The sequence below is a fragment of the Zootoca vivipara genome, chromosome 7 (genome assembly GCF_963506605.1).
Source record: "Zootoca vivipara chromosome 7, rZooViv1.1, whole genome shotgun sequence".
In the NCBI taxonomy this organism is placed as follows: Eukaryota; Metazoa; Chordata; class Lepidosauria; order Squamata; family Lacertidae; genus Zootoca; species Zootoca vivipara.
This window is the reverse complement of record NC_083282.1, coordinates 23,318,869-23,339,849: the sequence shown is the minus strand read 5'-3', so window position 1 is coordinate 23,339,849 and position 20,981 is coordinate 23,318,869. Positions and strand designations below refer to the sequence as shown.

At 45.1% G+C, this 20,981-nt stretch overlaps 1 protein-coding gene across 1 annotated transcript in view; it reads right to left on the bottom strand.

Moving 5' to 3' along the window:
- The window catches only part of DIPK1A (divergent protein kinase domain 1A), a 36,587-nt gene extending 15,859 nt beyond the window's left edge, over positions 1 to 20,728 (bottom strand). Inside the window, exon 1 of the mRNA XM_035123806.2 lies at positions 20,434 to 20,728. Coding sequence (XP_034979697.1) covers positions 20,434 to 20,487 — 54 coding nt within the window. The 5' untranslated portion in view covers positions 20,488 to 20,728. The remainder of the gene's footprint in view (positions 1 to 20,433) is intronic.
- Positions 20,729 to 20,981: the final 253 nt, after the last annotated feature.

Genomic DNA, 20,981 nt, shown 5'->3' with positions numbered 1-20,981 from the left:
TGTGATAGCCAAGGCTCTTCACAGACAATCCTGATGATGCTTGTGTGGGGAGGGAATATGGTTGATTACAATAGCTCAGAGGTAGAGCATCTTTTTCGCATGCAGAAGGTTCCAGGTTCAATCCCTAGAGGCATTTGTCCAGGCACTATTGGGAAGGAATACTGTCATTATTTGTGCATTGCTGTACATTACCTTGTTTCATTAGAACACGGGTGTCAAACACAAGGTCTGCGGGCCAAATCTGGCCCGCCAGACCTTGTCATGTGGCCCGCCGAGCGCCCCAGCCAGCGGGACCCAGCAGCGGGACCTTGCTGCTGAAGCGCCACGGCTCGGCGCCTGGAAACGGCTGCTGCTGCTGCTGAAGCACAGACAAAGCACCCAGCAGCGCCGTGTGGAGGAGGAGGAGGATTCAAAGTGCTACAGAGCACTGCTGCGTCCCAGAGGCTCGGGACTCTCCGCACGGCGCTGCCAGGCACCGACCCGGCAAGCCGCCGCCTCCTCCTCCTCTTGCCTCACCTCCTCTTCCTCCTGCCACGGCTCAGCCTCATGAACGTGAGCTCAGCAGCGGCTCAGCCTCACAAACGTGCAACTCTAGGCTTTACGCACTTCTCCTAAAACGGACACCCGCTGCCTCACGCTCCACGGGAAATTTTTGCCCCTGGGTCCCTTCGCGCTCTTTTCTGACGCTGAATCAAGGCGGCGACCCCCCCTTCCCTTTCTTTCTTCCTCTCTCGTTCTTATTCTTTCTTTCCCTCTCCTTCCTTCCTTCTTTATCTCTGTCTTCTCTCTCTCTTTCTTTCTTTCCTTCTTTATTCCTTCTTTCCTACTCTTCTTTCTCTCACCTCTTTCCTTCCTCTCTCCCTCCTGCTCCCTCTTTTCTTTCTTTCTTTCTTCCTTCCTTCCTTCCTTCCTTCCTTCCTTCCTTCCTTCCTTCCTTCCTTCCTTCCTTCCTTCCTTCCTTCCTTCCTTCCTTCCCATCTTTCTTCCTCTCCCTCATTCTTATTCTTTCTTTCCCTCTACTTCCTTCCTTCTTTCTCCCTTTCTGTCTTCTCTCCCTCTTTCTTTTTCTTTCCTTCTTTATTCCCTTCCTTATTTCCTACTCTTCTTTCTCTCCCCTCTTTTCTTTCTAACTTCCTTCCTTCCTCCCTCCCTCCCTCCCCTCCGCTCCCTCTCCCTCTCCTCAGAAACATCGGATGCTGCTTTATACTTCTGGCCCTTAAACCCTGGAACCAGGAGAGCAGCTCCAGTGAGTCAACCTCAGCCAGTCCCTTTGGTGAAGGGTGGTGGCTCACTGGCAGAACATCTGTCCTGCATGCAGAAGGACCCCAGCATCTCCAGGTACCAGTAGCTCTGCAAAGGTCCTGCATGAAACCCTAGCGAGCCTCCACCACCCAGTGCAGTTACCAAAAATCATTTTTCAATAAGTTGTACAATAATTGTACATTTGAATATCTACTTGCCATTATCCTGACTATGTATCTGCTTTCAGAGCTAGTTATTACTTACATTATTACAAAAAACAGTAATAATTGAATGCAGTGACAATAATTTATGATAATAAAGAGTGGACACATAGTCCTACAGATACAACCGGCCCTTTGAGGGTGACCAAACTGCTGATGCGGCCCCCGATGAATTTGAGTTTGACACCCCTGCATTAGAAGATCACCCACATTTCTATACTTGGAGGAGAAAACAATGAGCTGCTTCTGTAGCTCACATCAAATTATCCCAGTGGTTTAACCCCCATTTTAATTGGTCCATTCAAATCATAGCATATGAAATATAAGCTAACTTTGAAGCCTCTCTTTTTCTCTTGATGCCAAATATTTCTGGTATCTGCTAAAGTTCAACACTCCAAGTTTTGAAAAGTTCTCTGCAATTTTTCTCAGTCTTGATGTGCCTATGAGGATAAATGCCCTTATGAGAATGAGAAATTAAGTCTAAATTGGGGGAGGGAGATGATGAAATGACTGGAAGATAAAATGTGCCCCCAAAGTGATACCATTAATTGGACATCTTGCATGGGTTTAACACAGTTTATTTCCCCCTCTCTCCCACCTACCCTCCCCCCCAAATGTACACCAGTAAAGGATATTCAAATAGGGCTGTGGCTATATCTGGTGTAAAGCCATATCATAAAATTAATTATACCCATCATAAATTTGGCCCAAGGACAACTTCTCTCTGTTGGAAAAGATGTCAAAAAGCAATTAAAATAAACCTGATAGGAAATATTATTGAATTCAATACTCTGGTCTCCCAGGCAAAGTTTGGACATGTTATAAGAATTTATAATGACATTCAAAGGTGCAGACCATCATTTTCAATCTAAAGACGTGTGTGTGTGTGTGTGTGTGTGTGTGTGTGTGTGTGTGTGTGTGCGTGCATGTGTAGGTGTGTTGACTAGCTAATCCACAACTATTCTAAGCCTGTTAAAATAATATTAAAGAGGGAAGGCACATTGCTAGACCTGGCTACTTTTTAACATGGAAGTTCAATGAGTGTGAAGGCATTTTTAAAAGTCCAGTGGGTGTGCTAAAGACTTAGGACAGGCCTGCACAATCTGTGATCCACCATACTGAATATAGCCCACCTGTCATATGCAGTAAAACTTCCATAAACGGGGCTGCCTTGGATGTCTTCTAAAAGTCACATAGTTTATGTCCTTTACATCTGATGGGAGGGTGTTCCACAGGGTGGGCGCCACCACCGAGAAGGCTGTCTGCCTAGTTTCCTGTAACCTCACTTCTCGCAGTGAGGGAACCGCCAGAAGGCCCTCAGAGCTGGACCTCAGTGTCCAGGCTGAACGATTTGGGGTGGAGACGCTCCTTCAGTTATACTGAGCCGTTCATGGGGCAGTGCTGGATTAAACCCTGTGGAGGCCCCTTGGCAGTCAAATTCTGGGTGGGGGCAGGCCTCTTGCACACGTTGGAATAACCTTGAACTAAGAAAGCTTGATTGTCATTTTCTTTCAAGATCAAATCAATATTATTTTGATCAATTTACCCCTAAAAAGTGTGGGGCCCATAGGCCAGTGCCTACTCTGCCTATTTGGTAATCCAGCCTGGCCCCTTTGGCTGAAGGAGAGAAAAGAAACGGAAGTTGAAGGACGCCTCCTGATGCGCTGCAGCTGTTCCCCACAATGAAATGGAAGGCTCGACATTTGTCAGGCACTTTCGGATGCTCAGCAGCCCTGTAAAGTAGGCCAGTGCTATGTGCTCCCCAAATTGCAGCTGAATCCCTCACAGATTGGCATCCAACCTCTTCTTAAAAGCCTCCAAGGAAGGAGGGTCCACCACCGTCCCAGAAAGTTCTTCCTAATGGTCCGAATCTCCTCTCCTGCCCTCCTGTCTGGAGCAGCAGAAAACAAGCTTGCTCCCTCTTGCAGCCCTCAGATGTTGGAAGATGGCTCTCTTCTCTCCACTAAGTCTCCTCTAAACATATCCAACTGCCTCAACCGTTCCTCATGCGGCTTGGTTTTCAACTGCCTCAAACGTTCCTCATGAGGCTTGGTTTCCAGACCCTTCACCATCCTGGTTGCTCTCCTCTGCTCACCTTCCAGCTGCTCAATATCCTTCTTCAACTGGCCTGCACTGACTGGCAGCAGCTCTCCAGCGTTTCGGTTGGGGGGTACATTCTCAGGCTCCCCCTGAGATGCCACCCAGGACAGAAGACCTGCATGCAAAGTAGATGTTCCAATCCTGCGCAATGGAGACCCCGAGCCTGCCTTGAAGGATGTGGGGGTGGTCTCCCTTTGGAAATGGGGCTGCAGGAAGAAGGATGTGAAATGCCGACATGAATCCGCTAAGAGAAGATGCAGCCCAGCTGCAGGCAGAACAGAAGGTGCCTCCAAGTTCTGACAGAGACGCATCACCTCTCAGGAGGGGCCAGGTCGAGGTGGGGGGGGGGAGCTGCCACGGTGACAAGAACCTGTCCTCCTTTGTGACATCTCTTGCTTTTCCCTTAAAAGCCACTGACTTGCAGGTGGCCATTGTGGGTTAGTGAGGAGAGGTCAGAGGAGAGAGGAGAGAGGAGGTGGTGGTGGTGGTGGTTGTAGAAGAGAAGGAGAGGTGTTCATTTGCTTGTTATTTTGATTTTGATTTTATTTATTACTTTTATTTGATTCATTTTATTTTATTTATCTTTATTTTATTTATTCTTTTACTTATTTATTTTCACATTTTTATTTTACTTTTTATTTTATTTTTTGTTCTTTATTTTCATATTTTTATTTTACATTTTTATTTTATTTTTTGTTCTTTATTTTATTTCATTTTTATTTTACATTTTTATTCTGTGCACATTTGTGCACATTTTGTATGTATTTTGTATATATTTATTTTGTTTATAGAGTAGTAGTTAGGGGCAAGTGTAGGGCTAGGGCGGAGGTTAGGCTTAGGTTTAGGGCTGGGTTTGGGGGTGGGGGTGGTGTCAGAGTTAGTCTTGGGTGGGCATTTTAGATATTTAGTTAGTTTAGAGAGGAGGGAGGAAATTTTTCGTAAAGAAGATGTGCAGGCTGTAAGTAGCATTCCTTTGCTTTCTCTTGGTCTCCTGGGGGTGGGGGTGGGGGTGAGTCCTGGGTTCCCCTGCACAGCTTTAGCTCTCTGGTCCACTAGGGAGCTTCATGGCTAAGTGGGGATTCGAACTCTGCTCTCCCATGTCCTCCTAGTCCAGCCCTCCAACCACTACATCTCTGTCTCGCTCCATTGTGTATCTCTCCAGCTGCCCTATGACATTGGCCTTCTCCCCCTTCCTGGGGGTCTTTCTGGATCCAAGGAAGACTCCACCCCCTTCCTCTTGTTCTGCTCCTCTTCTGGGACACCTTGATGCCTGGAGGACCCTCCTAGGCATCTCCTCCCTCTCTAGGAATGGCAGGGCTGTTTAAAGAAGGCGAGGCAGAGCAGCCCTTTAACAGCTGGCAGTGCTTGTCTTTCCTTTATGCCGGAGCTCTTGAACCCATAGCACTTGGGGCCTCCTTTCTCTCTCTGCCAGCCCTTCGTGCTCTGGGCTGCCTCTTTCCAGCTCTGGTGATCACCTTTGAGGTCACAGAACTGCAGAGAAATGAAAGGAATTGGTCCAGTTGCCCCTCCTCACACACAAACACCACCCCCCCCAAGAATTGGGGCTGATGGCTTCTGATTCTCTCTCTCTGCTCATCTCTTCTAGGCTCAGGTGTTTAAGACGCCTGATTGGTCGCAGCAACAAGGTGGCCCCCCTGCAAGGCCCAGAGCAGCCTGTGCCTTCAGGTGAGCAAGTGGCCCTCCTTTTGGGGACAGAGGGCAGAAATGGGCTGGGGTGCAGCTAGTCTAAAGATGCACAGAGCCAGACAGCTGGATCTGACCCAAGGCTTATCTGGGCCAGCATCTGGAAACCCAACCCCCCCCCCAGCAACCCCCCTATTTTGTGGGGTCCGAAGGAGGAAGCAGGGGGCTGGGCTTTGGGGCAAGTGGGGGGACAGTTGTAAGCGGGAGAGGCACCTTCCCTGGGGAGCCATGTTCTGGGGACAGGAGGTCAGGATTGTCCCTCCCCTGTAGCAGGACTGTAGCAGGACTTAGAATCCAGGAGAAAACTCTTAGAACAGCCTTGCCAGGGGCTCAGGGACAAACTCACCTGTCCCCATGTCCTTCTCTTTGCAGATGTGCTGGGGTTCCACATCCCTCCCCTAGCGGTGAGTATTGGATAAAACGACAGCAGGGAGTGGATCCCTCAGACCTGCCCCCCACTGCCTAGACTCATTGCCCTCCACTCTGCACTCTCAGATGCAGAGGAGCCCTTCTCCTGCAAGTAACTGACAACCTGACTTTTGCATTTCAGCTGCTGGACAAAGATCAGCTCTACCTCCTGCAGGTCATCCAGGACTGCCAGGCAGCTCGGCTCAGGGGGCTCCGAACCCTGAAGTACTCCAAGCAGGAGATGGCCAAAGCCATTCTGGTGAGTGGTGGGTGGTGCGAGGGACCCCCATGGGGAGGGAGGGGCAGAGAGGGACTGGCGTTTGGGGTCAGAGTCGTCCTCTAGAGACTCCCGGAAGGAGCTGACTTTCCTCCTCTGCTCTCTTCCAGGATATCCTTGGCCACTTGGAGTACTTCAGGGATCGCCCTCTGAGCCTGGCCCTGGCCTTCGAGGCCCTCCTCCAGCTGAGGTGAGTTGGGTCTTTGGGGTGGGGTTGGGGTTGCAGGGGGTTGGGGGGCAGAACTCCAGGGGGAGCTTCGGGTGGGCAAGTGTAGGCAGGAGGGAGGAGGGGGCAAGGGAGACTTGGAGGAGGCAGCGTCTAACCCCTTCCCTTTCTCTCTCCAGCTTTATGAGACCCCATTTCAGCCTCGCTATGGTCAGTGCTATCCTGCATAAGACAATGGAGGCAGTTCTAGGGGGTGCAGAACAGGAGGAGGAAAAAGAGGTATGTCCTCTGCTTTGCACAGCTCTTTCTTTTTCTCACACCTTTACAAGATTTAACCCGGCACTCAACCTCTCTCCTCTCTTTTCCCACAGGAACTGAAGAGGCCATTCCAGAGCCTGCTGGGGGGTCTCCTCCTGGAAGCCCCCAATCCTGGTACCCTCCTTCAGCTTCTTACTGTAAGTATCCTGATGGCATCAGGAGTGGTTTTAGGGTTGCCCCCCGTCCCTTACCCAACTGACTGTCCCATTTCTTTCCTCCCGCAGGACCTCAGATATTACGCCCTTTGGGGAAGTGAGGACGAAAGAAAACTAGCGGCCAGCAGCATCTCACTGCTGCTGGCCGTTTCACAAAGATTCCCCCGCCTCAGAGTAAGTATCCTGCCTTCCTGTATTCATTTGGGGAACCCGCAATAGGGAGACTTGTCCTTCCTGGCATGGGGCTGCTTCACTTCCACCCATCCAGGGTGGGGTTCATAGTGTCATCTGACTCAGATTTTTCTTTCCTCTGCAGAACACTGTAATTCGGCCGGAGTTAGCCTGTTTCCGGAAAAATCTGAAAGAAGGTGAGCCCCACACCTTGGGGACAGTGAACTCCCTTGTCCCTTGTTTGCCCAAGGTCTTCCTGCTGGGAATCCTGCAGGACCTGCTCCCTGCCTGGCAGGCCTTTCCCACCTGGCCTTGGAGGGCAGCGCCCAGACTGACTCCAGCTACAAAAAGCGGAGAGGACTGAACATATTTTTTCTCTCTTTTTCATTCTCTTCCATCCAGATGACCTCATCATCGAAGATATATGATTTTCCTCCCAGAAGGAATTGCTGTCTCTATTTGGACGTGCTGAGAATCAGGAGGTGCTGAGAATCAGGAGGTGCTGAGAATCAGGAGGGGGGGACAGATGATTTAACCAGCCATGAAATATGGACTGAGATTGGGTAGAACAAGAAAGAAAGAAAGAAAGAAAGGAAGGAAGGAAGGAAGGAAGGAAGGAAGGAAGGAAGGAAGGAAGGAAGGAAGGAAGGAATCTATGACATATGGTCATCTAATCTCTGCTTTAAAACCTGCAAGGAGGGAGAGTCCTTCACCTTCCAGGGGAGTCCATTCCTCTGATGAACAATGTTTAGTCAGAATCTCCTTTGTTGTATCCTGAAGCCATTAGTTCGAGTCCTACCATCCAGAGCAGGAAAAAAAAAGCTTGCTGCATCTTCCATGTGACAGCCCTTGAGTTATTTGAAAATAGCTCTCTCTGGTGTCACTGAATCAAGCTGATCGATTTCCTTTCATTACTTAAACTTAATAGTTTGCAATGGATTTTGAATAAATGTGCAATAATTTGTTACTATTTTAAATTTCCTTGTGTTATTGTCTTCCATTGATCTGGACACTTTTCTGTTGTTGCAGCCTAAAATAGCATTAGCATTTTTTGCTGCTGCATCACTCTCAGGTTGACTCATGTTAAGCTTGTAGTCCACTAAGACCCCTAGCATCTCCAGCTAAGGCTGGGAGGGAACCCTGCCTGAAATCCTGGAGAGCTGTTGCCAGTCAGTGCGTAGGCAATGCTGAGCTACATGGACCAACAGTCCAACATTGTATAAGGTAGCTTCAGGGCAGTCTCGAGCAGGTCGCGCGCCCTGGCGCTGAGGGGCGGAGATCGCTCCGGCACCCCCGCCCTCGCAGGGTGTAGCATGGCATCTGTGCGGCTTTGGCGCAGCGCCCTGCCTACCGGCCCGGCGCCCTGATGCCCCGCACCACCGGGACTCTACCTAGAGCCGGCCCTGGGTAGCTTCCTATATTTCTGCAGGTGACCAGAGTTCAAACAATGTCATTATTTTAAGATTGCAGAAAAGGCATCTTCAGATGCTCCAGGTAACTGGAAACTAGTACAGCTAGCCTCCCAAAGTCACTTTCTGGCCATTGCATTCTGGACTCTGAATAACCAGACAAACTGCCCCAGAAAAATGTTGTTTGATACGGTTGATGGCTTCTTTTCTTTCATTTCTACATTAATGTGAATATAACAATTTTCTTTTCTTTTCAAATGATTCAAAGACTATACTATGTTAATTATGAAAACTTTAAAAAGGCTATAAGTAATAATAAGTAATAGCTTTATAATTGTTTAAGTCAATTTCTTATTTTCTCTAGGATGTTGAAATGCCTTTCCTTTCCTTCTCTTTCATATAATCTTTCTTGAGACAAAGATCTAATGCAGATTGTAATTAAATTTAACTACGACTAAACAACAACAACTGTGAAACTTTTCTGTTTGCTAATAAAAATTATGAAAAACAAAACAAATTAAAATATCCAGGAGGTGTCATGGAAATGAGCTGGCAAAGAGCACTTCCATTGATGTGACCTTAAAATAATTAGATGTTCAATATAAAAACTTACACATCTACGAATACTAAAGAAAATGGCTTTGTTAAGTGATAAGAGGTTATTTACAGATATACAAGCCAACTCTGCATCAGTTCCCCACAAAGCTTTAACTAGTCATGTTAAGTCAAAGTAAAATAACAAGTATTTTGAAAAAAACCTGTGACATCAGAATAAAATTGTTTCAGAGCTAGCAAATGATTTTCTTTCCCTTACTGCCTTTCTCATTTCCACTAATCCTCTTGGAAATGAACCAAAAACCACAGAAAGAAAAAATGCAAATGACGACACCTAGCAAGGCATTTACAGAGTCAATATTCTGCTAAACAGTGTGAACTGCATGGTAATTAGTTATTCACCATGTGAGATGCATCTCAAACAGCACAATTTCTGGCAAAAGTCAAGTCTGGAAAGGTTCCAGAGCACATTGATACTAGAAACAGAACTAGTCAGAGATTATGATGAATAAGATGCAGTGCTTTGAGCTATTGTATTTTAATATTAATGGGCTACAAAAGAAGTTTAGAGCAGCCTTCTACTGTTCCGTATCTCCTTGCTTTAGTTCCCCAGATCCTTCATCTTCTACTTTCCCTGTTGCATACAAGATTTGTCCTGCTGCCAGGAACTAGAAAAAAGTGCAGTCAGGGAGCTTCATAATCAGTCACCCCTTCCCCCCTCACTACCACAACCAGGGGAAACACAGCAGAGATTTCTGAATACAGCAAGTCTTGGCTTTCTCTCTGAAACAAGATAGCCAACAAGTCAAGTCCCATGGCATGGCTAAGGAACACACACAAAAATTCTGTTGTGGTTGCCAGGAGCAGCCCAAGGAAGCAGATGGTGGCAGGACACGGACATGCTTATTCAGTTGCCACTCAGCTGCTCACGGGGTGAGGGAAATTCTACTTCCCCAGACAAGCTGTAATTACAAGGCTAGTTTTAAGTAAAACATGGTCTGGTAAAATGAAAAAAGTGTTTTATCACCTATAATCATGTTTGTTTTGCACAGAGCATGAACAGTAATTCTAAACTAACAGTTCTATCAAATTTCAGGCAATTAATAATGTAGTTTGGTCAAATAACCAAATCAAGTAATTGAAATATGTGGCTTCCTGTGGATTTCTAGCTTCAGTGTTTTTACAGAAGCCCATGAGATTTAAAATCCAGATTAAATGGGAATCTTAACCACATGCAGCCACAGTTAAGCTCAGTGCCAACACATCCCCTAATTACATTTAAGGCAGAAGACAGAAATTAAATGCCAAGAGAGAACAAGCACCCATTCTAGAGGCTACCTCCCAACCTCTTAACCATTTTAAAGAGGGAGCCATCAGCCCTCCTACAAGGATTACTAACCCATGAGAGTGGAGATCCCTATAACACTTAAAGTATGTAAGTCTTTTTTTAAAAAAAGCAACACAACAACTCCCTTCCTTCCTCTCTTTGTCAAGGCAATACAAGGGTAGGGCAGCAAACTTCATCTACTACAAAGTTCTAGAAGTGAAGATGTCAGATCTTCAACCGCAGGTAAACAAATCAGAAAACATTAGTGTTCTCCATATAATTTTGTTGTCATAAAAGATGTCAAAGTCATTATTTCTAATAACCATGTTTTTAACATCCACACAAAGCAAACACAAGGCAACTGTATCATGATGCCTTTCGAAAGCAACATTCCTACCATAAGGGCAGTTCTGTGTAGTTTAAAAGTTGCTTTCCCTTTCTCAAAAAAAAAGGACTTATTTTATACTCTGTTCCTTTTGGAGGGGTTCTCTACAGTTACAGAACTAAGTTAGAATAAGATTAAGATGCTAACTGGATACATCAGAAATGTGTGTATTATAGAAAAAAACTTACAAATATGGAACCAAATACATTAGTCAATTATAAATCTCTAACAAGTGTTTGAATATGGAAGTATATTCAAGTACTGGAACTGAACAAAGAGGCTGCAATGTGCTTCATTGAATCAGATAGCTTCTAGAATTACTTGTGGAGGAGGAAAAACGATGGGGCTTGAAACTGTTGCAAGGACACAAAGATTTGAGAACAAGCTAGAAGAAGGGGGCAAGATGGAGATGCAGTTGTGCTGGATTTCCATAGTAGGGAAAGGCTTACAATCTGTATGTTGGAAGAAGAGCAAGCGATAAAGCAAAAATGTAGGACAAGGGCACAACTATAAGATACCTATACTTTGCAGGTGTTATGTTTCACCAAAATAAGAAAGATGGCAATTTCCTCTGCTTTACAAATGGGAAAATGCATGTGCTCAGTCATTTTAAGACTGAGCATATATATTCTATGCTGCCTACACCATATGCAAATACACAGGAACACACACAGTGTGAGAAGCATCTGATACAGAAACAAGATATAGTTCTTGCCCAGAGCAAAATATAGATCCCTGTTAATGCTGTTTATTTTTAGGACAGACTTACACACATACACAAAGATAAAATATTGAAGTATCTTGACCTTAGACAGAGAGTTACATTTGTCTGACCTTGCAAGTAGCCACATCACCCTGTTTAGCAGAATGTTTGCACAGCTCTCTCTCCAATGTACCCTAACCAAAAATGGTTTAAATACTGGCTGAAATGTTTAATGATGTTGGCTTTGTTACCATAATCTTGATTTATTTGTAAGCTACCTTGATTATTATTAATTTTTTTTACTGAAGGGCAGATTTTATAAATAAAAATAAAACAGAATACAGTTATCTGAAGAAGTGTGCATGCACAAGAAAGCTCATACCAATGACAAACTTAGTTGGTCTCTAAGGTGCTACTGGAAGGAATTTTTTAAATTTTGTTTAGGCTTCCTAATTGTCCGCCTTAGTGCCAAATCACTAACCCCTTCTGTGTTCCATGTTGCTACTAGATAGTAATTTGAAAACACAAGGCAAACTGAGGACAAAAACGATGCTGCTCTTCCTTGCTTTTGCCTCCCTAAAAGTCTGCACAACAAAGAGCCCCAATTTTATCCAAAGTAGCTCTATTGTACTAATATAAGTTTTCAACCATGTACAAAAATGCAAAATAGCAAAAAAAATACCAACAGATACAGATCACCAGTAAAACACCCGGTTCAATAAAGTATCACTGAAGTGCCTTCAAATGAGTAACTTCTGACTGCTTGGGATACGTTTCTAATCAATGAAGTTGTTCAAGTTTCCAGCTTGGACAATGAAAAGCACCAGTCTTTCCAGGAAGCTTTGTGATAGATGCAATTCTTCCAACTTCTTGTACTTCTTTTAAAAGACACCCCTCCAAAAACTGTACATAATTCTCTGCTTTACAACACAGAGAATTAAAATATATTTAAAAAATTGCACATGAACCAACAAGATACCTGAAGTTCTATCCTCACTTCACCAGCCAAAGGAACGAACCAATCTCTTCTCAGTTTATACCAGCTATAGCAGCCTTCAGCTGCTTCCTTCAAGACACCATCACGAACCTGGTGCCCTCCAGATATTTTAGACTACATCTCCTATCAATGTAGCCAGCACAATGTTGCCTGGGGTTGATAGGAATCATAGTCCAAAACACCCAGGGACCAACAGCTTGGCAAAGGAACATTTCATTAGTGCCATATAGGTTTGAATCAACATAAATACTAATTCAAAAAAATTCAAAGTGGAAGCAGACACCACTGTTGAATGATTGTGTAAAAGTGTCATTATTGTTTCACTGTACCTTTAAGAGTCAGGAAAGATTTAATGACTGGGGCTCTGCAGCTGTGGAGCAGCTCTACAGGTGTTGCTGTGAAGCTGATGATGCAGGGTATATCAGGGGTATATCAGGGTGCTCTTGGTGGGTGGTTTGGTTGTGCGGGTATTTTGTGCAAGCTTAATTTAATTTTTGTAATTTTTCCTTTCTCCATTAAACCAAGCATTTGTTTAAGTCTTGGTCTCTATGTGTAAGTTTCTCAACCAGTTTCTGCTGATTTTGCTTTTAACCCCAACATCTTGGTTATGGGCCCAGTGGTTGAGCGTGGAACTGCACATGTTAGTTTTTGGAGAAAGGTTTAGAAAGGTTTTTTCCCTCTTTTCTGCTGCAACGGTTTTGTGGGCTGGTGGTTGAGAAGTTCCAGCATGGCAGACCGTGTTGCTTAGGCTGAAAAGGCTTTAACATTCCCGCAACTAACGGCCGAGAACTATAGTCTATGGTCCTTTCGCATGGAAGCACTTCTAACTTCCCGTGATGTGTGGAAGTACGTGACCGAGGACCCTCCTGCTCCTATGACCGAAGCCTGGTCGAAAGGTGATGCTAAAACAAGGGCATTAATTAACTTGTCTGTTAGTGATCAGCAAGTTGTGTATATAAGAAATAAGAAGACTGCCAAAGAAATGTGGGACAGTCTTGCGGCAGTGCACGTTAGAAAGGAGTCAGCGTCTGCCATAGCTAGCCAGATATCTGCTGTACCTCCAGCACAATTAACTGTGGAAGGGGTAACAGGAAGATTGATGGGCGAGCTGGACAGAAGGGAGGCTTGTGGGATTAGCACTCCTATTTCTAAAAATAATGAGGAACGCCGTATGCAAGTCTGTGGTGATTCATCTGCTTTCAAAACTTCCAAGCATTGCTGGTTTTGTAAAAAGCAGGGGCACCTTGCGAGGGACTGCAGATTTAAAAAGCAAAATGCTTCAGGGTCCGTTCCATTTCGTAAATCACAGACAGCAACCCAGCAGTCGGCAGCACATCGTAAAGATGGACGCGAGCCGCGAGCATTCCATGTTCGTGAATTAGGTCGTAAAGTAATTAAAGATGACACGTGGAAATCGTTTGTAGTAGATTCCGGGGCGTCAATTCATCTTTGTAACGACCGAAGTCTGTTTATTTCTTTCGAAGAGGAAATTGGCACCATTCATCTGGCCAACTCCGACGTTCTACAGTCGCTTGGCAGAGGTACTGTGAAACTTGACTCCTTGAACATCACAATAGCAAATTGCACTTACTGCCCATCAGTGGACAATTTATTATCAGTAAGTTGCTTTGCACGCCAAGGAGTAACTGTGTGCTTCACAAAATCACTATGTGAGTTCTACAAAGGGGGAAAGCGTGTATTGTATGCCAGAGAGTCTGAAGGTTTATATAGACTATATTTTAAAAAGCATTCACAGCCACCTGTGAACTGTAGAGTAACCCAGCCAAGTCAGGGGCTGAGAAATGTAAAGCCTCACTCCGGATGTATTCATGAGGCGCATAGACTTTTGGGACATTTAAATTTCACAGATGTGATAAAGACAGAGAAGATTGTTGATGGACTAAACTTAAAGCCATGTAAATACTATATGCAATGTGTATCTTGTTGTAAGAATAAGATAAAAGTTGCAAGAAAGGGTAAATGCTCAGGCAGGAAAGTAACAGAGCCATTTGAACGTGTGCATTGTGATTTAGTAGGGCCACTCCCTCCTTCTTTAGGAAATTCAAAATATTGGCTTACTCTTATTGATCAGTACAGCAGATATTGTTTTGTTTACACCATTGCTGAAAAGTCACAAGCACTTGAGAAGTACAAGATTTTTTGCAACTGGGTAAAAACCCACTTTAACAAACCTATAAAGCATTTGTTTTCTGACAGGGGGGGAGAGTTTGTTTCTGAGGAATTTTCACATTTCCTGGAAGCGCAGGGGACTGTTCACGAGTTGTCCTGCCCTAGAAGTCCTTGGCAGAATGGGATTGTAGAAGTAGTGCAACGTGATTTGCAGGCAGGTGTTAAAACTTACTTGCATGATGCTAATTTGGGGAAAGAATATTGGGCGGAATCTCTTCATGCCTATCTTTTTGTTAAAAACAGATCCTATCATTCTAGTTTAAATGTTACACCCTATGAAATGTTGTTTAAAAAACGCCCTAATTTAAAATACCTGCGAATTTGGGGTTCAGACGTTATTATTCACTACCCTGCTAGACACAAGTTGGATGAGCGTAGTGTTCAAGGAAAGTTTATGGGCTACCAGCAGGGGGCGTACAGAGTTTATGTACCAGCAACTGGCAAATTTCATATTACCAGAAGCATGATTGAAACTGTAAATTGGAATAGAGTTGCTATTTTTCAAGATAGTGATGGTTTAGATAATGCTGATGAGGAGGAAGTAGAAGTAGAAAAGGAAGAAGCTGGAGCAGGGGATACTAGTGAATCTGAAGACGAAAAGCCTGTTGTGTCTGGTGATTTGTTTAAAAATTTAAAGACACAGACACCTAAAGAAAGGTTAAGTTCTTCTGAGTTTTCTGAAAGTAAGAAAAGCCCACAAGAGTCTCATCAGTCTGATAGCAATTTACAGTCTGAAGCTAGAAGTCCAAATAGTTCTACTGATTCTGAAGGGCCTAGCTCTTCTTCAGGACTAAGACGTTCAGACAGAAAGAGACAGGAACCAAGACGGTTTTCAAAAGAGCAGTTATACACTGTGTATGCCAATAAAGTAGTTTTTGAGCCAAAATGCTACAACGATGTTCAAAAATTACCTTTGCATGAAGCTGCAAATTGGTACAAAGCTATGGATGCTGAAATAGTTTCTTTAAAAGAGCATAACAATTGGTCTCTTGTACCACAAACCCCAGACATGAGAGTTATTGATTCAAAATGGGTTTATAAAGTGAAAATGAATGATAAAAACGAAGTTGTAAGGTACAAGGCTAGGTTAGTAGCCAGAGGTTTCCAGCAAATCCCAGGTGAAGACTATGATTTGTGTTACTCACCGAGCGTAAAGTATGAATCTGTTAAGCTTTTGTTAAAAGATGCATCCCAGCGTGGACATTCTGTCTATCATGTAGATATAAAAACTGCCTATTTGTTTGCAGATTTAGAAGAACAAATTTTTATGCGTGTCCCTGATGGCGTAATCGCCACTAAAGGAGTAGTGTGCAAACTAAATAAATCTCTTTATGGTTTGCATCAGAGTGGTAAAAACTGGCATCAGACTTTAGTGAAGGAATTGCTGAATTTTGGCTTTACACAAGGCAAGGCAGATAACTGTGTATTTACAAAAGAAAATGGAAATTCTGTGACCAAATTATGTGTGTTTGTAGATGATATATTAATTTCTACAAAAACTAAACATGAATATACACAGATAGTGTCACTGTTACAAGAAAAATTTGATGTGGTAGAATTAGGCAAAGCTAAAAACTATATATCCATGCAAATTGAAGAAGGCAAAAATGGTTCTTATCTGATTCATCAAACTGCAAAAATAGATGATCTTGTTGAAATGTTATGTTTAAAGAATGCAAATGGGAAAGAAACGCCTATGGTATGTGGTTTTACTTTTACAGATGGCAATAACATGTTCTCTGACAAAACTTTGTATCGCTCTGCCATAGGCAAGCTCAATTTTATTCAAAGAGTTTCAAGGCCAGATGTAACTTATGCTTTTCATTTTCTGGCAAAATTTGTAGAAAAACCCACTACCCAATGCTTCAAAGCTCTTAAGAGAGTGGTGATGTACCTCAAACACACAAAACATTATAGGTTGGAATTTACACCATCTATTGACAAAGGTTTTGAAATATATTGTGATGCATCTCATGCTGTAGAGCAAAATAATTACAAAGGTACATCTGGTATGGTTTATTTTTATAATGGGTGTCCTTTTGAATGGAAAGCACAGAATCAAATGATTAATTGTCTTTCTTCAACTGAAAGTGAGTTATATGCCTGTACTCAGGCCATCCGTGATATAGAGTGGTATTTACAAATATTTGAAGACTTAAAGATGCCAGTATCACTCCCAGTAAAAGTTTATCTCGATTCCCAGAGTGGACTTGCTATCCTGTGCTCAGAAACCAACACACAGCGCACTAGAGTGTTGAGATTACGTTTACAATTTGTAAAGAATTTGATTGCTGACAAAACAATTGTTTTTGAATATGTCCCCGGTGACAGACAAGTTGCAGACATCTTTACTAAAGCACTTCCAAAAGTTGCGCATGAAAGACATGTACAAAGTTTGTCTCTGTTTCACAATAATGAACTGCAGGGGATATGTTGAATGATTGTGTAAAAGTGTCATTATTGTTTCACTGTACCTTTAAGAGTCAGGAAAGATTTAATGACTGGGGCTCTGCAGCTGTGGAGCAGCTCTACAGGTGTTGCTGTGAAGCTGATGATGCAGGGTATATCAGGGGTGTTGTGTGTTGCCTCTGTGCTGGGCGTTTTCCCAGTGTGCTCTTGGTGGGTGGTTTGGTTGTGCGGGTATTTTGTGCAAGCTTAATTTAATTTTTGTAATTTTTCCTTTCTCCATTAAACCAAGCATTTGTTTAAGTCTTGGTCTCTATGTGTAAGTTTCTCAACCAGTTTCTGCTGATTTTGCTTTTAACCCCAACAACCACACTGACCATGTTACAAAAATACCGATAAAACAAACATTTCTGCAGTGCCTAAGTAGAAAATTGTGCATAACGTGTTGGAAACATATATTTTTTTAAATAGTACACAGCACATTGGATGAATTAAGTCAAACACACAACTTCCTGGAATGACTAGTATTCTTCCTCATTTAAGAGAATATGGTTAAGAACTTTAATTTCCTTGGAGGAAGTTATTATTCTTTGTAGGATACTTTGCTGCCTCCATTGCATCCTCAATTACAGTCTGATCTAAAGGAGGCGACTGAATTGGTGGTAGCTCACTGTGGCCTGTTTGCAAAGCATTTTGAGGATAAAATCGCTTGCATCCACCAGGATCTTGACTCCAGTGTTATAGCAGATGAAACCAGAGCACTGTCTAGTATTGTTATATTGGATGAGTTTCCATTAGCAAGGCTCGAGGATGTGGACAAGGTGCTTGGATCAGTTAAGGCAATCACTTGCGCTCTGGACCCTTCCCCTCTTGGCTGTTAAAAATTGGTAGGGATGGGACAGCTGGCTGGGCCAGGGAGGTGATTAATGCCTCCTTGTGAGAGGGGGTGGTCCCTGCCTGCTTGAAGGAGGCAGTAGTAAAACCACTCCTTGAGAAACCCTCCCTGGATTTGGAAAATCTAAGTAATTACTGGCCAGTTGCCAATCTCTTTCTTGGGCAGGTGCTCTTGGAGGAAACTGATTTTCTAGATCCATTTCAATTGGAGTTTAGGCCTGGTTTTGGCACAGAAACTGCTTTGATCTTCCTGTATATTGACCTATGTATCCTTGTTAATTCTCTTTGACTTCTCAGCAGCTTTCAACAGCTTCGACTATGGTATCCTTCTGGAGTGGATGTCCAAGTTAGGGGTGGGTGCCACCACTTTGTAATGATTCAGGTCCTAACTGAATGGTCACTTCTAGAGGGTATGCTTGGGGAGTGCTCTTCAGCTCCATGGACCCTTCAATGTGGGGTTCCTCATGGTTAAATTTTATCCCCTATAACAACTACATGAAATCGCTGAGTGGGGTCATCTGAAGTTTTGGAGTAAGTTGTCAGCAATATGCTGATGACATACTTCTCCTTTACATCTGCTGGTGTGGCAGTGGACTGTTGTCTTGCCTTGGTAATGGACTGGAAGATAGCCAACAAACTGAAGTTCAATCCTGATAAGACTGAGGCACTGTTTGTAGGTGGTTCTCTAGACTGGATGAATGGAAGTTTGCTTGCTCTTGATGAGGTTACACTCCCTCTGAATCAGTGAGTATGTAGCTTGGGGGTAATTTGGGGTCCATTGCTATGACTTGAGGCTCAGGTGCCCTCGGTGAAACAGAGTGTTTTCCATCAGTTTCAGCTGGTAGCCTAGCTGTGCCCCCAACTTCTGTTGTCTGTGCTCTGGTAACATCTAGGTTAGATTACTGCAGCATGTTATACATAGGGCTACCTCTGAAGATGGTTCAGAAACTTCACTGGCCAAGTTGCTCACTTGGCCAAAATGGTTTGAGCATATAACACCAGTCCTGGCCTGAATACACTAGCTCCCAATTAGTTTCCAGGCCCAGTTCAAAGTGCTGGTTTTGACCTATAAAGCCTTAAATGACTCAGGACCACAATACCTCAGGGATCCCCTCTCCCCATATGACTATCCCCATATGACCCCCAAACCTTGTGACTATCATCTGAGGCCCTTCTTCATGTGCCTCCTCCATGAGAGGCTGGAGGTTGGCAACACAAGAACAGGCCTTCTCTGTGGTGGTTCCCGGCCTGTGAAATGCCCTCCCCAGGGAGGTTAGGGGCTAGGTTAGATAAGTGAAAGCATGTGGATGTATGATAAAAAGCATAGTATTTCTTCCACTGCTATTCTGATACAGATTTATACATAACATACATACATACATATGACTGTCAAAGAGTTCTGCTGAATCAGGCCACAGAGGCTCGTGTAGCCCAGTATCCCATTCTCACAACAACCAACAAAATTCATACAGGAAGTCCATAGGCAGGACATGACTGCAACAGTATTCTAATCTTCTCACTTGTGCTCTCAAATAACTAGTACATAACCAAAGGCAGATGAACATGCGTAAAACTAGTACATCTGGCTGTTTCTGTATTAGCCTCTCTAACAAGATTAACACTTTCTAAAGCACATTTTCTGCCTTTTAACATTGTGTCTTATCCTGCAGCTGACATGAAGCTGCAGCCTTTCAGCGCAGTATCTTTCTGTAAACTGCCTACAGGCTTTCCTAGAATTAAGTGGCATATAAAAGTTGTTGAATTTATATATATGCAGTAATATAGATTCAAACTGTTGAACTGTGGAGGCGAGAAACCAGCACGGGCACATGTGAAATCTGGAAAAACAGTATAAATTCATTGTGCAAACTAAAAAAATTCAAGTTACATAGGGAGGACGCCAGAACCACTGAGGAGCCCCGGCACCACCAGATTAAGCAAAAAAACCACCTCCAAAACAGCAGGGACTGGGAAGGAGTGAGTGGGAGGGAGGAGAAGCAGAAGAGTGGAGAAAGCTTGGGCAAGCAAGAGCCGCAAATGGCCAACCAGGGGCACTAACATGAATAAAATATTGGGGGGGGGAGTAAGCCCTGCTTCACATAATCACAAGACTTGGCACACATACCCCATTTGAATGGCAATGCCTATCAACTTTTGGGTCGGTGGCCCCCTCAAATATTTTAGGGGGGCGCACAAAGGGTCCTCAGACCCCTAGGAATTGGTTCCTATGTTACTACCTCCATCTCTCTCCATGACAACGCCTGGTAGGTTGGCATAAGAGCCAACTCCTGGGCGTCTTCGCTCCCCCCAATATATATTGGGCGCCAGCCCCCCTTGGCCTCCCCCCCCCCATGTTTTTGGGCATTACCATTCCAACAGTGCGCGTGCAGCGCTCCTCTCATGGGATCGATTATGCGGGACAGGGCTTATCTGTCTCTCTCCCCCCCCAATCCAAAAATAATTTATTTTATTCAAGTTGGCACCCCCGTAGGTAGGCTTGTTAAGGGGCAAAAAAAACTCCAATGGAGCGGGGTGCCGGGGTGGGAAGAAAAAGGGTGGTGGATTTGTTGAGCGCCGGCGACAGACCTAACACGCGTTCGTGGGCGCGTGTTCCCCTGCTTCCCGTGGGAACGGCGCCCTGCACGCCTCCCTCCCCTCCCGCCCAGGTGCACCGCACCCGCCTCGCGCACCTGCCGGCCTCCCTCGCTCCCTCCCTTCCGGCGCTGCGGCCGCCGCCGCCGCCTTGCTCCTCCTCCGCCGCAGCCCCTTCTCCTGACCCCGGTCTCCGGCCCACCCCGGACTCACCTGGCTGTAATAGAGTTTCCTGAGCCAGGCCCCCGCGAAGAGCCTCCTCGCCATGGTAAAGGATGGCACATCCCCGCAGCGGGCCGCGGCGGAGTCCCCGGAGGAGGGCGGAGAGGGAGAGAGGCGCTCGCTCTCCCCTGCGTCCGCCCGGCCCTCGAGCCAAGCGGGGCTGTGACTGAGGGGGACGAGGGGGCCGCCGGCCTTCTTCTGTCACCGTCGACCAGGCAACGAAACGTGCCCGAGTCGGGGCGGGGGGCGGGAGCGGGGGGGAGGCGGCAACGACTCTCCCAACCCCGCCCCGCTTGGCAACTGTCAGAAGGCGGGGGGCGGCGCGGGGGAAGAGGGCGGCTTTTTCTCCTCAGCCTTAAAGGGACCTGAGGGACTCTAGGAGGCGCCGCTTCTGCCGACACACACGCCTTGTGGCGCCTCCTCTTTTCTCTCCCCCTCAGCGTCGGAGCGGGGGCGGGGAGGCTTCCGGTTGCGGAGGGCGGCGACGTGGCGCGCGGCCCCGAATCCCCCCCTGCCGGCAGCCGCATTGCCCTCGAGTG